Source organism: Salvelinus sp. IW2-2015, linkage group LG8, assembly GCF_002910315.2.
Source record: "Salvelinus sp. IW2-2015 linkage group LG8, ASM291031v2, whole genome shotgun sequence".
NCBI lineage: Eukaryota > Metazoa > Chordata > Actinopteri > Salmoniformes > Salmonidae > Salvelinus > Salvelinus sp. IW2-2015.
This window is the reverse complement of record NC_036848.1, coordinates 37,739,519-37,754,186: the sequence shown is the minus strand read 5'-3', so window position 1 is coordinate 37,754,186 and position 14,668 is coordinate 37,739,519. Positions and strand designations below refer to the sequence as shown.

Genomic DNA, 14,668 nt, shown 5'->3' with positions numbered 1-14,668 from the left:
GAGAGAGAGAGAGAGAGAGAGAGAGAGAGAGAGAGAGAGAGAGAGAGAGAGAGAGAGAGAGAGAGAGAGAGTGTCTTCCTCTGCAACACTGTAGCCATTCTGGATGAATACCATTGTATACAGTCCTACCCCCGGGCACCACAACACACTGAGACACAAAAAAAGGAGCAAAGACAGAAACTGTGAATTTTATGTAAACAATAAATCATCTTTCTCTCATTAAAACAACAGAAGCAAAGCAGAGAATATTCACCTTTGGAACAGAATAGGTTGAAAATGACATTTTAATCCCTCTCTCCATTCCTCGTGAGGAAGAGAGATGTTGATTTATTGGAGTATCACCCAATGCAGTTCTGGTCCAGCTCCAACCCTCCCTTCAGCCCCACAGAGAACAGGGTTTATGGGCAGGCAACAGACCAGATGTCAGCCAAACCCAGGGACAAATGTGCACTGTGTAAATCTGCAGAGCCGCAATTACATGTTCCTCATCTGACATAATTCATATGATGAACATGGATTCAAGAAGTATTGACTCTGTGAAAACAGATGATATACATCTCCTAATGTATAATAATTGATGTAGCTTTTCCTATCCACTCTTCTACTGTACTGCTACCGCCCAAAAGGGACCAGAAATCATGACGACGGAACAAGATGTGGCTGTTGGCTGACTTCATGCAGTAAAGCTTCTAATATAACAGATGCAAAGTATATGAACAAACTAAGAAAAGAGGGTTCCTCAAGGGTTCTTTGGGAAGGGTAATGGTTCTAAGTYGAACCGTAATGATTTTGAGGACTTCAATGGTTCTTTGCAGTTCAGAAAAAGTGTTCTTTCCATCATTAGTGATAACTAAAATGTAGGTGGCAGAGGCTCATTCGAATATTTTTGTATTTTATTTGTGCTACCGTGAGTTAGTGTCATTCCAGTTTATCWAATATGTTGTGTCATAACATATTAAATGCAATTATGGCCAGTGACGGTGTCTTGTGAAAGACTCATGTTTCATTTAGAACCATGGCAGAGGTACAATGTGCGCAGTATGGGCGAGGCTGGGGAGTTCCAATAGAACGCAAGGCCTTTTGGGTTAGAGAGAGTAGGTGTGTCTGAACTTTTGACTGGTACTGTACGTACATTTGATATTTCCATTTTTTATCTATATATACACACTGCTCAAATAGATATATATAGATAAAAAATGGAAATATCAAATGTACGTATATATATATCTCTAGAGAGAGAGAGAGAGAGAGAGAGAGAAACAGAGAAACATTTGGTTTGTTAGAAATCTGTAGAAAACTGAAATACTACATTTACATAAGTATTCAGAACCTTTACTCAGTTCTTTGTTGAAGCACCTTTGGCAGCGATTACAGCATCAACTCATCTCAAGCTGTGTCAGGCTGGATGGGGAGCGTCCCTGCCCAGCTATTTTCAGGGCTCTCCAGAGATGTTCGATCCGGTTCAAGTCTGAGCTCTGGCTGGGCAACTCCAGGACATTCAGAGACTTGTCCAGAAGCCACTCCTGCGTTGTCTTGGCTGTGTGCTTAGGGTTGTTGTCCTGTTGGAAGGTGAACCTTTGCCCCCGTCTAAGGTCCTGAGGGCTCTAGAGAAGGTTTTTATCAAGGATCTCTCTGTACTTTGCTCCTTTCATCTTTGCCTCAATCCTGACTAGTCTACCAGTCCCTGCTGCTAAACAAAATCCCCACAGCATGATGCTGCCACCACCATGCTTCACCGTAGGGATGGTGCCAGGTTTCCTCCAGACGTGACGCTTGGCATTCAGGCCAAAGAGTTCAATCTTGGTTTCATCAGACCACATAATCTTGTTTCTCATGAACTGAGACTCTTTATGTGGCTTTTGGCAAACTCCAAGTGGGCTGTCATGTCTTTTACTGAGGAGTGGCTTCCGTCTGGCCACTCTACCATAAAGGCCTGATTGGTGGAGTGTTGCAGAGATTGTTGTCCTTCTGGAAGGTTCTCCCATCTCCACAGAGGAACTCTGCAGCTCTGTCAGTGACCATCAGATTCTTAGTCATCTCCCTGACCAAGGCCCTTCTCCCCCGATTGCTCAGTTTGGCCGGGCGGCCGGCTCTAGGAAGAGTCTTGGTACTTCCAAACTTCTTCCATTTAAGTATTATGGAGGACACTGTGTTCTTGGGGACCTTCAATGCTGCAGACATTTWTTGGTACACTTCCCCAGATCTGTGCCTCGACACAATCCTGTCTCGGAGCTCTACAGACAATTCTGAATAATTATGTAAATAAAGTATTTCTGTTTTTTGGGGGTTTTTTGCAAAGATTTCTCACAACTTATTTTCACTTTGTCAATATGGGGTATTGTGTGTAGATTGCTGATTTTTTWWTWWWWWWTTATACATTTTTGAATAAGGCTGTAACTAAACAAAATGTGGAAAAAGTCAAGGGGTCTGAATACATTCCCGAAGGCACTGTGTATATAAATATGTGTGTATAAGCTACAGTATACATTTAGCTAGACAAGAGTGGGAGGAGATGGACACACACACAATATATATATATACAGCTCTTAATTTGTATTTTATTTTTACATTTAATGTCATATCTGATGTTGTTGTCTATTAATGTTTTATATGTGGACCCCAGGAAGAGTAGCTGCTGCATGTGCAGTAGCTAACGGGGATTATAATAAACTAAACTAAACACTCAACCGCGCACACATACCCACTCTCACACACACACACACACACACACACATTGCAACTTCTAGAAGTGACATATCCCTAGTGTGTGTTAAATGGAAGGTAAATGGAAGAGAATGAATCACAACAGGACAGTCTACAGTGATGCATACTAATCAGTATTTAACCCACGGGGAAACACAGGGCCTAGCTAATGACATCCATCTGGAGGTGGTATATATGTGTGTGTGTGTGTGTGTGTGTGTGAGTGAGAGTGTGTGTCTGCGTGTGTGTGAGTGTCCTCCGTGGGTGTATGTAGATGGCAGGGTCATGGTTTCCACCCCACGCTCTAAGCCAGGTAGACGGCAACATCGCTGTTTTTCTGTGCATTTTCTATTTCCTTTACCCCAATGTCTTGACAAACAAAGATGCACACCGATAATAATGTATATAACATGGCAGAGGTACAGTGTGCGCAGTATGGGGGAGGCTGGGTAGTTCCAATAGAACGCAAGGCCMTTTGGGTTAGAGAGAGAAACGGTCCAGGGTGAAGAGAGAGAGAAAGAGAGGCAAATCAAAATCAAATCAGCGTTTATTGGTCACGTACACAGTTCTGCAGATGTTATAGTGAGTGCAGCAAAATGCTTGTGTTACTGTGTGTGTGTGTGTGTGTTTGTGTGTGTTGTGTGTGTGTGTGTGTGGTGTGTGTGTGTGTGTGTGTGTGTGTGTGTGTGTGTGTGTGTGTGTGTGTGTGTGTGTGTGTGTGTGTGTGTGTGGTGTGTGTGTGTGTGTGTGTGTGTGTGTGTGTGTGTGTGTGTGTGTGTGTGTGTGTGTGTGTGTGAGAGAGAAGAGAGAGGACCGTACTTGCGTTCTGAACAGTAAGCATTTTGGGTACGCAAAATAGAAAGCTTTATAGCATGTGAAATTTCAAAGATGTGGCATACTTTAAATGCCATTAGTACACGGTATGTAGTACTAGGCAAGACAGATATCGGCCACGGCCACGGGGAGAGAAAGAGGTAAAGAGGAATGAGAGAGGAAAGAAGAGGAGAAGTATGAATCATTTTTAACTCAGCAGAAGGAGTCTGGTCAGTGTATGGAGGGATGGTGATTGGTGGATAAGGGGTTGGATAGAGGAATATGGATAAGCTTTAATAAGGGTCAGAGGTTAGATAGAGTTGATCGATAAGATTAAGGGTTATATAGAGCTAAATAGATAAGATATAGAACGTGTTGTACTGTACTTTGGGCTGGCCGCGGCCCAACGTGACGAACCCGGAAGAGATGAAGAAGTATGAAGTCGTGACCCCATGCTGCGGATGCTCTCCTTCCCGTATTGGAGACCTGCAAGAGCCAATCACAGAGTCAGAAACCTGGTGTAAACCTATAGGGACATCGAGGAGGAGTCTTCCAAAGACTGCTTACTTGCAAAGTTTCTCTTGTTGATCGAAGTATTAAATCTTTGGTCTACCGACTTTCATCAAAACTCTTTCTTTTGAATCACCTGAAAACAGCAGATACTTCCGATTACTTTGATTCTCACTATCACTGTTGCTATCAGAACCCCTTGATCATTCTCTCTTTAAACTGGAAATGGAAGAAAACTAGTGTAAATAAATAAACATGCTAATAAAAAGCCATAGATTGTAATCTGCTCACAGGAAAGACCACTGTGAACCCAATCATGCTTCACTTACCAGAGGTTGCCATAGCTGCAGATATCATGTCTTAGGCTTACTGTACGTCTCTGCCTGTATTATCCTCCCATTCCATTACCATGGTAATGTGTGTTGCGAGCACTCACACACACACACACACACACACACACACACACACACACACAACACACACACACACACACACACACACACACACACACACACACACAACACCACACACACACACACACACACACACACACACACACACATACACGATCCTTCCTGTCTAACCTTTATCATGGGTAGGCCATGTTACTGCCCTAGAAGACAACCTGTGAATCCAAAGGACCTCTTCAGACCCAATCCCAATCCCCTCTCCTGATTCTTTCCCCAACTTATTAAGGTGAGATAGCGTGAAGCGCCGCCACGGAAAAGGCTATGCATTACGAATGTATTGCCCTTGATAAAAGGATACGTGACTTTCACCTCCAATGATCACCTATGCATGTGAAAGATGTAGGAGATAGAGAGGTACCTTTGACACGTGTATCACTTTTTTTGTACCTTCTCGAGTTCCCGGCTCTATATTCTTTTGTGAGCAGAAGAATGTTAATAATCAGATAATTTCATTATGGAATGAGAGGGAGAGTGGTGTTGTGTAGCTCGGAGAGACTGGCAAGGTTATTCAACTCCAAGGGTGATTAAGCTTTACCACAGTGAGACAGGCGGGGTAATTGACATGGTATAGTGGTTTTACAGCGTGGTCAGTTTCTCTCTTCTCTCTCCTCTCTCCCTTCTCTCTCTCTCTCTCTCTCTCTCTCTCTACCTCTCTCTCTCTACCTCTCTCTCTCTCTACTCTCTCCTCTCTCTACCTCTCTCTCTCTCTACCTCTCTCTTCTCTTACCTCTCTCTCTCTACCTCTCTCTCTCTCTACCTCTCTCTCCTCTCTCTCTCTCTCTACCTCTCTACTCTCTTACCTCTCTACCTCTCAACCTCTCAACCTCTCAACCTCTCAACCTCTCTCAACCTCTCAACCTCTCAACCTCTCCAACCTCCCAACCTCCCAACCTCCCAACCTCCCAACCTCCCAAGCAGGGTAAGCGCTCAGCCTTTGTAACAACCAATCTACCCATGCTGTACTGTGCAACACTTATTTTTCATGTCAGAATTGTTGATCGCTCACGAAACCAACGGTTAAATACTGTGTTACCTAGAACTAGTAGTGGGATGCTTGATGTCATTATGCAAAATAGCTTCTAATTAACAAGAAGTAACTGTACGATTCTACACTTTAAGGTCTTCATAAGAGGAATTACACCCTCGCACCTGCCTCGCCACCCACACACCTCTCACATACACACACGACCACGCACACACACACAACACACACACACACATGCGCATGAGCACATGCACGCTCTGACACACACAACACAGGTGCACACAGGAGGTGGTTTATACTAACCATGTTGACACAGTCAGCATAGAAATACCCCTCTTTAAATGGAGGAGATGATTACCAAGCCACAGGGAAGGAGAGAGGAGGAGGTCAGAGAGGATATGTAATAGCCATGCAGTCTTGGATTCATTGTTGGAATTAGAAAAACAGAAAATGTCGAGAGAAAAAAGAGTGCAGACTGAATCTGATTATGAAAAGTGCCAATCGGCGAACCATATCTTAATTAGACTAATTAAATCATAGTTAGTAATCCAGGCAAAACTCATGCATGCTGTGCTGCCAAACTCTCCGAGCAATAGAGACACACACACAACACACACACACAACACACACACACACACACACACACACACACACACACACACATATACATACACATATACACACACACACACGCATACGCACACACATGCACACACATAAACATACACATGCATACACATATACACACACAACACACACACACATGCATACACACACACAACACACACACACACACACACACACACACACACACACACACACACACAGCACTAAAGAGCTGTGGGAAATGTCCAAAAGTCATATCAAAACATGGTTGCGTAAAAAGCGAGAAGATGAAATGGTTGTCATTTGTATATAGTCACCATTAGCTGTTTGTGCATCAGAGTCATCATTGAACTTTGAATGTCAGAGAAACTGTTGTTGTTATTCTGCACACTACAATAAACATAACTTCCTCTATTCATTATGGACTTAATTCAAATTTTTTAGCAACAACCAACATACAGTAACAAAATCTGTATTTGCAGTGTAATGTAAATGTTTTTCCCCATGAGAGCTATACGGGTCCAAAAATAATTATTCATTCATTTTCTCTCGCTTTGTTTCTTTACTTCAAACCCAGAAGTACGTTCAACGTCAAATCTACTCAAGCCCTCTAAACTGAACAACTGTCAAGGACTTTTCCTTGTTGTGGCTGCAGGGTGTATAATGTTAACTCTCAGACCTAAAAACAGGTTTTGAAGCTTACAACTCAAGCAGAGTGGATGACAATATAAATAGCATGGTATCCTATTCTGCTGTCTGCACAGTTTGCTCCGGGATCTGTTTTTAAAAATGCCCGGACGGCGGGACAGGTTTTCTGGCAATCTACCAAAGATACCTGTGACAAGCCCGGCCTGCATTTTTAGGAATTTATCTAAAACTATGCTAAGAAAATCCTCWGTTTTTTTTGGCAAAGTGGGTTTTCTTGTGATGTGGAAAACCACGGCATTCCATGTTAGGATTAGAGGGGATGGTGTGGTCATTTCATCTCTTGGCTCAGTTGGAGAGGGTCCTCTGAGGCCTCTCCAGACTTTTAGCTATACCTGGTTACCGAGGACTCTGGGACATCTGATTTAAGAGACCCGAGGGGCTCGTCTTGGAAGGCTGCGGCGTGTGTGCAGGGTTTCTTTCATTTATTCATTTATTTGTGTCTTTCTTTCATTCTGTTTCTTTCTTTCTTTCCGTTCTCCATGTTCTGTCTATCTAACTGTGTCATCCTCAGCGGGGACATCTCTCATAGAAATAAATCTTCTCCTCAGGAGCACTACAATACTGTATTATACTGGATGCGCATCTTGCCACACATGAATATGCATTTTCACTGCGAGTGAGTGGTTTCTATCTCTCTCTCTCCCTGTGCTGCTGTACCACCGATCCTGATCCTGTTAGTGCATAGAAAGGCAACTCCCAATTTATACCCACACATTACCCATGCCATCTCTCTTCTGCCTGTCACTGCCTTTCATGTCCACAGGACTGCCTGGTCCACAGTGTAGGGCGAGCTGGGCTTGGATGGGATAAGCTAGCCTACATGATGAGCTATGTTCACTAGCTAACACTAACAACGATTGTGTGCAGGAAGGCAGGCAGACAGAGACACAACCAGACAGGCAGACAGAAAGGCACAGAGAGAGCGAGATGCTTGACCTCCGCTGAGTTTGACTTCCCACAAGGTCATCCAGTTGGGTGGGTGCATTCCCCCTGTGCCTTACACGGCTCGGTGGGCCACAGCATTAGGACCAGATTGATACAGTGAGTCAGGGAGACAGACAGGGCCGCTGACTGGGAGCAGACTGGGGTCGACAGACCGGGGTCGACAGACCGGCGGGGTCGACAGACCGGGGTCGACAGACCGGGATCGACAGACCGGGGTCGACAGACCGGCGGGGTCGACAGACCGGGATCGACAGACCGGGGTCGACAGACCGGCGGGGTCGACAGACCGGGATCGACAGACCGGGGTCGACAGACCGACGGGATCGACAGACCGGCGGGGTCGACAGACCGGGGTCAACAGACCAGGGTCGACAGACCGGCGGGATCGACAGACCGGGGACGACATGGCCCGCCATGCTCTGCAACCTAAATGCACTGGTCTGAAACCTGACACACTTGTTTGTCTAGCCTGCACATCTGTTTGTCTGTCCCGCTGTGTGTCTCTGCATGTCTTTTGTCCACGCGAGTGGATTTTTAGGTCTTTCTCTGTCTGTCTGTCTGTCTGTCTTCCCTTTCTCTTGTTGTGTTGAGGTACAGAAGTATGGGGTTTTCGGATACAGCCACAGTCTCTTCCTCTCTCCACTCTTTTTCTGTCTTACTGTGTATCTCTCAAACACCTTTCTCTTTTACTCTTTCTCTCCCTCTCGCTCAACTCAGACATGCCTCACACTCACAGTAAACATGAGACAGGTTTGTGGTTGCAGGATTGTATCTCTTCAGAGATCCCAGAACCGAGATTTACACCCCCTGTCAGTGTTGTTCTGTTCCCACTTCCCAGCCGTGTGGTTGAATCCCATTCCCATGCGTGCCGAAGCGGTCACGGCCTCGCTGCGGTCTGTGTTTCAGGGTGTCATCCTTGGCTGACTCACCCTCTGAACCACACAGCGTCCACCGTTTCCACCCTGCCACAGACGGCCCGGCCCTGTTCCCTCACCAGCCACAATGATCTACACTAACAGGGCCTCTGTCTGTCTTTCTTCCTCTCTCTACTGTCTCTATCCCTCTCTTCCTCTCTCTATTGTCTCTATCCCTCTCTTTCTCTCTCTCCCTCTTGTTCCCACTCGTGCACAAATCGGATGATTATGGGATGTTAACATAGGAGATTACACCATTGACAGGGAGAGCAGCATGCCGTAGACACACAATGTGTGCACTCATACACAAAGGATAAGAGACCACTGACACGTATCAATACATTAACAGTCTCGTGCAGCTGATTAAGCAGGTCAAAGTCATGAAGGATAAAGATGATGCACCAACACATTCACACACTTCACACACTATTCTCATACCGCTTCACAAATTTGCCCATCACCAATTTTTCTTTGAAGATATGTACCCAAAACAGTAGAATATATGTAGCATACTATAAAGGTAATGTACCGTGGTTGGACTTGGACTGGTGGACAGGGGTGTAGTGGTTCTTGGAGGAGGTTCGTTGAGGAGTGTTGTCTTTGGGAGAGCCGTTCATCGCTGCAAAGTTCTCACAGTCGTACTGAGATATGGGAATGGGCCCCTGCTGCCTCAGGATGTCTGCAAGGGCCCTGGGGACACACAGAGTGAAAACGTTGAATATTTTGGGCACCAAATGTCACTGTTACTACTATTTAGCTAACTTCTCCAAGCAGCTACACTAAACTCCAAGGTGAGTGAGTCTTCTTGGCACTGAAGGGTTACAGAGAACCATTAATAAAACAGTAGAAACAGAAACAGAGTTGTGTGTATGAGAAGCAGTTCTAATTAGGTTGAATGGTAGTGTTTTTCAGGCCGACACCAGGTGTGTATGGAGGTATGGTACCCTCGGGGACGAGGAGGAGAGGGAAGAGAGGGAATAGAAAAACTCAACAGCCTCATGAAAGAAAACAACCACAATATTAGATTTTTTTCTGGCAGCACTTCGGAAGAGGAGGAAATCAAATGATGTTTGCATTGCTGCGGTTGCTCAAAGCCTTGTGCATGACAAATATCTCTACAGCATAACCTTTGCTGCTCTATAAATATTGTTCCTGTTTCTTAGTTATTTCACACCTGTGTCTTTCAGTTAGGTACTTTAACATTGGATTTGCTGTTGTGCAGATGTGTCAAGCAATTATTATTATTATAATTATTTTTAAATTTAAACTTTATTTAACTAGGCAAGTCAGTTAAGAAAAAATGATTAGTTACAATGACGGCCTACCCCGGCCGACGCTGGGCCGATTGTGTGCCGCCCTATGGGACTCCCAATCACAGCCGGATGTGATGCAGCCTGGATTCAAACCAGGGACTGTAGTGACGCCTCTTGCACTGAGATGCAGTGCCTCAGACCGCTGCGCCACTCGGAAGCAATTATAATGATCCTTTGACCTTAACGTGATACATTATCCACTGTCTCTAGCTTACGCCTGTGTTGAGTCATGCATGTATGAAAGGACCATGCGTCATAGAGGGAGAGTACAATGTTTGTCAGCGGTTGCTCATCGATGTCTGCTCTCCAACATGTGTTGTCCACTAGTCTGTGGTAACTGTAATGTGGCAAAGCCCAAAGGGACCCGGGAAACAGCTGAGAAAACACACGGAAGCTTACACACATAACTACAAACAGCTACTTGGTGGAAATCTCCAACATAATGCTGATTAACCCTTGTCAGTTCACCACTGCAGGCTGAGAATGCACACACCACCACCACTGAGAAAGTGTTGGTATGATAGGTGGTATGGGAGTGGGGGGGCTTGAATAGAAGTTAGATTTTAAATTTTATGGTCTATAACAGTCAACTGATAACAAACTGGTTTGACTTGACATAGCAAAGGCCTTGACATTTTATGAGTATTTTTACGAGGGAAACGTGCATAGACATTGCTGTGTGTCTGGATTTATCCGTTTCCATTTTAAGGGATGATGCATCATCAGTGCTCTCCGCATTATTACATCGGGTTTACGATGCAGAAACCAGATTCATCACAACACCTGCAATGAAACATGCTCAAAAAAGACATAAAATATGCATCAGTAAGATCATTCCCTCACCCACATACCTGACAAGCKTGTCTATCCAAATCATTTAGATGTTTCCCTTTGAACACCTCTGCAATTTTTTTCGGCTTTCATGTGTACAATACTGTATTAATGGCCTTCCGGCATTTAACCTCAATTCTGTATAATCCAATAGAATATAATTGTTTTAATATATGCACCATTTGAACTATGAGTGGGTGATAGGGTCATTTGTATAAGCAGTGTCAGACTGTATTGGCAGGACATATCTCTACCTGGTTAAAAGTCAGATGTTTTCTCATATAAAAGAGTTTCATTCCAAAACGCAAAAAATATCAATTTTCAAAAATGTTGGTAAATTGACATGAATTAAAAACACATCTTGTGAAAGAGATAGAGCTAATCTTTTTTCATCGTACCATATCCACCCCTAACATCCAAACTCCAATAGAAAAGTAGCCCTATTGGGTTTAAAAAAGGTTACATGTAATGAAGTATCAATATATATATATATAAATAAAAACTACATTGTGCCAATATCACATAGCAGATGTGTTGTATCCAGAAGGTTAACAGTGTATACAATGTGTGTTTTCTTTTGGTAATTTAAGCAACTTTTGCAACAATCGCAAATCATTTGCTGTTCAATTATGGATTGGTTGAAATGCTTATTGCCTGAGTGACAGAGCTCACTGTTTGCAGCCTCCGTACGTTTGCAGTGTTTCCCATGGCTGGGGTTCGGATCAAAGAACCCTACAAAGGAGTTCTTTATAGAACGTTTAGGGGTGCCATATATGGAGCAAGCAGAGCCAGAGCCATATATAGTGGGGTCCGAAATGATTGACACTATTGATATACAAACATGAGCAATAACTGTATAAAAAAAWTATTCAAATACTGAGCTATGTTGTATGCTCCAAGAAATTGGGACATTTTATTATTTTATACTAATACAATCGCCCAGAGAAACAGATTTGTTTTTTCTTAAACGGTATGGGTCAAAATAAAGAAAGTAGTCCAAAATGTAMTATTTGGTCCCATATTCCTAGTCTGCAATGACTACATCAAGCTTGTGACTCTACAAAATGTGTTTCCTGTTCGTTTTGGTTGTGTTTCAAATGATTTAGTGCCCAATAGAAATGAATGGTAATTATTATAAAGGAATGGTAATGAAGTATTATCCGTTATCATGGTAGCATTCACATMAATGTAGAAGTGTTTAGAGACATATTCTATTCTTATTTACAATAAAAGTGACTCCAAAATGACACAATACATTATTTACCATTCATTTCTATTGGGCACAAATCTAATCTCAAGCACATCTAAATCACATCTAAAGTTAACGTTTTAAAAGTATGAGAACTGCCATAATTCACACACATAGAAAGGGACCCATTCATGTCAGATATAACAATTGACACGTGACACCTCACAGTAGGCTGAACTATGACCTCTGACCCTTAATTGCCATGTAGTAATATAGTCAGTCTACTGTACAACTGTTCCAGGTGCGGCTAGTGTTCTTAGTTCAAGGGTCAGACCTCTTGGCATATTGGGGCTGGGGGCTGTGGATACGCCCCATATTAGCTAGGCCATGTTATACGGAAAACTGAAGATTTCAATTGACAGGTTGATAATCCATAATATATTTTATACTGCATGCGAACATGATTTCATTACAGAATAATATGTTTAACGACATTGACATTTTTGTCTCAAGACATTAAAGTCCAGATCATGTTGCGGCACACATACGAGCGGGCTTTGCACCCAAGCAGACGTTCATTAATTCAGTCATTCTGACTTACCTATGGATATTCATTTCCTGAGGTGGCTCTGTGGCTTTGTCGTAGGCAACTTTAGCCGAAACTCCCACCACTAAAATAAAAGCTATGATCCCACAGGTGATGTACACCGCYGTGTTCGTCTGGTCCATYCTCGGGTCAAAAGGCTGTCCCGTCGAGGCTGGCGACGGGGGAGGCGTTTTCACCCAGTCCGGCGTGTTGTAGTTTTTACAGCTTGACTGATCCACTCGTTTTTCTTTTTCCTGGCAYCAGAACCGCAGGAAGCAGGACCCGCAGCAGTAGCGGTGAACCGTGTTGTTACACGCAAACTCTCTATCAAATTGTCCGCTCACGTCGTAGTAACCCGTGCACATATCGTAGTCCTTGGTCGTGTTCTTCTGCGGCGCAGCGGTGGGGACCGCCGCGGTGATGTTGGCTTCTTTTGCCTTGGGAGTCCGCTTGGTCTCCGTCTTCACTTTCTTGCCTCCCGTGGCGGCGCAGAAAACGCTCAGGGGATCCAGGTATATGAGGAGCAGCAAAAGGTGCCGTATCCCCATGGTGTGTCTAACCTGTCAATTCACTTCTGACGCGACYCTTGTGTTCTTTTCTGACTTGGTACTTGAAGTGAATGTGATAGGGCTCTTAGTCTGTCAAGGCAGTTGCAACCCTGGCATCCYCCACTCGCGTTGGTCCCCTCAGTATCGATACTGTTACCATACTGGGTAGAAGAGTGAGTTAAGTTTAACATTAATAGCAGAGCTTCTGCAACCCATTGCTCTCTGATAAGAGGGTCGAGAGCCGGGGACTTTGTGCTTTCCGCCGGGTTGGAGGTTCTGAAATCGGCCGGGTGTCGCTGTCCAATGTCCTGATTTCTGTGGCGCGCCTTAGGTCGAGCTGTCTTTAAACAGTAGGGTTTGTGCGCACATCTTGCTGTGGTGAAAGTTGCGCTGTAGAGGAAACAAGCAAAACGCGTCATTAGCCATCATCCGCACGTCAAGGGTGGCGCATTAAGTCAACCAACTATTCAGCCACGCGATGGAAAGCACTCATTTATTTCTGAAAAGCGTTTTTTTTTGTCACGTCCCTTTCGTGAAGTATTTGACATTCAGAGCTTCTGGGCGTATCGTATTGGCTGCATGCAGTCAATACGTGCTTGTTTAAATCCCTTTCAATGCACAGACGTTGCAACTGGAAATATCCAAATGCATACAATTCTAACAGAGTAGAACCAATATGTACAAAACTGTTTTAATTGCAGCCAAATATTTGTTTTTACTCAGTAAAATATCGCCAACGAATAGCCTATTTCAATATATTAGACTGCATAAAAGTAAGGTATTTCATTTTATCTTACAGGAAAAAGCACAACACAACGCAATGTAATGTAGATATCTGCATATTAAGCTGAGGCACAAGCAATAGGTCAAAGTTAAAGTTTTGGTGATAAAACCTACCTCTATCAAGATTGCTGTTGACTTGCTTGCTCTCTGTCTGGCGCGGAGAGAGTGAATAGAATATCAGAGCTCAGCAAGAGACCACTTTCCACTTCTCCCCTCCCTTCCCCGTCTCTCTTTTTTTCTCCTCCCTCCCTTCCTTCGTCTCCCTTTCAAGGCGTCCACATACATAGGTTCGGTTTGCTTCTAGCAGAACTCAGCTAGGCGAAGCAACCATCTGTGCTCTCAAACTCCCTAAAGACCTTTGCTTGAAAACCGAGAAATAAGCGGCAATATTACAATATTACAATATTAGCTACCATAGTCACAACATAGCCAGAAACACGGGATAAATATTTTAATTTACATGTCAGCATCATTTTATTATAATTAATTTTGGAGTAGAATTTCATTTGAATAAGTCACCAGAACTGACCTTCTCACAGTCATTCATTATAGATTCTGTGAGTTTTGCCTATTAGTGACACACTGAGAAAACACATAAGACAGTGTGTGTGTGTGTGTCAGAGAGAGAGAGAGAGAGATCCTCACATGCCTGCAACAGTTGACTGATCACAAAGCCAGGAAGCAGTTGCTTAGTAACCACGTTTTACTATGCCATCCATCCTTGTTGTGATGAAAAATGTAAACCTCCCGATAGTAAAGAGCTC

The 14,668-nt window shown here is 43.8% G+C and overlaps 1 protein-coding gene across 1 annotated transcript in view; it reads right to left on the bottom strand.

Annotated features, from left to right (window-relative positions):
• LOC111967858 (protein shisa-6) overlaps positions 1-14,075 on the bottom strand; it is a 28,974-nt gene extending 14,899 nt beyond the window's left edge. Inside the window, exons 1-4 of the mRNA XM_023993271.2 lie at positions 14,019-14,075; positions 12,589-13,511; positions 9,184-9,344; positions 3,903-4,002 (exon numbers count right to left, since the gene is read on the bottom strand). Coding sequence (XP_023849039.2) covers positions 3,903-4,002; positions 9,184-9,344; positions 12,589-13,121 — 794 coding nt within the window. The 5' untranslated portion in view covers positions 13,122-13,511; positions 14,019-14,075. The remainder of the gene's footprint in view (positions 1-3,902; positions 4,003-9,183; positions 9,345-12,588; positions 13,512-14,018) is intronic.
• Positions 14,076-14,668: the final 593 nt, after the last annotated feature.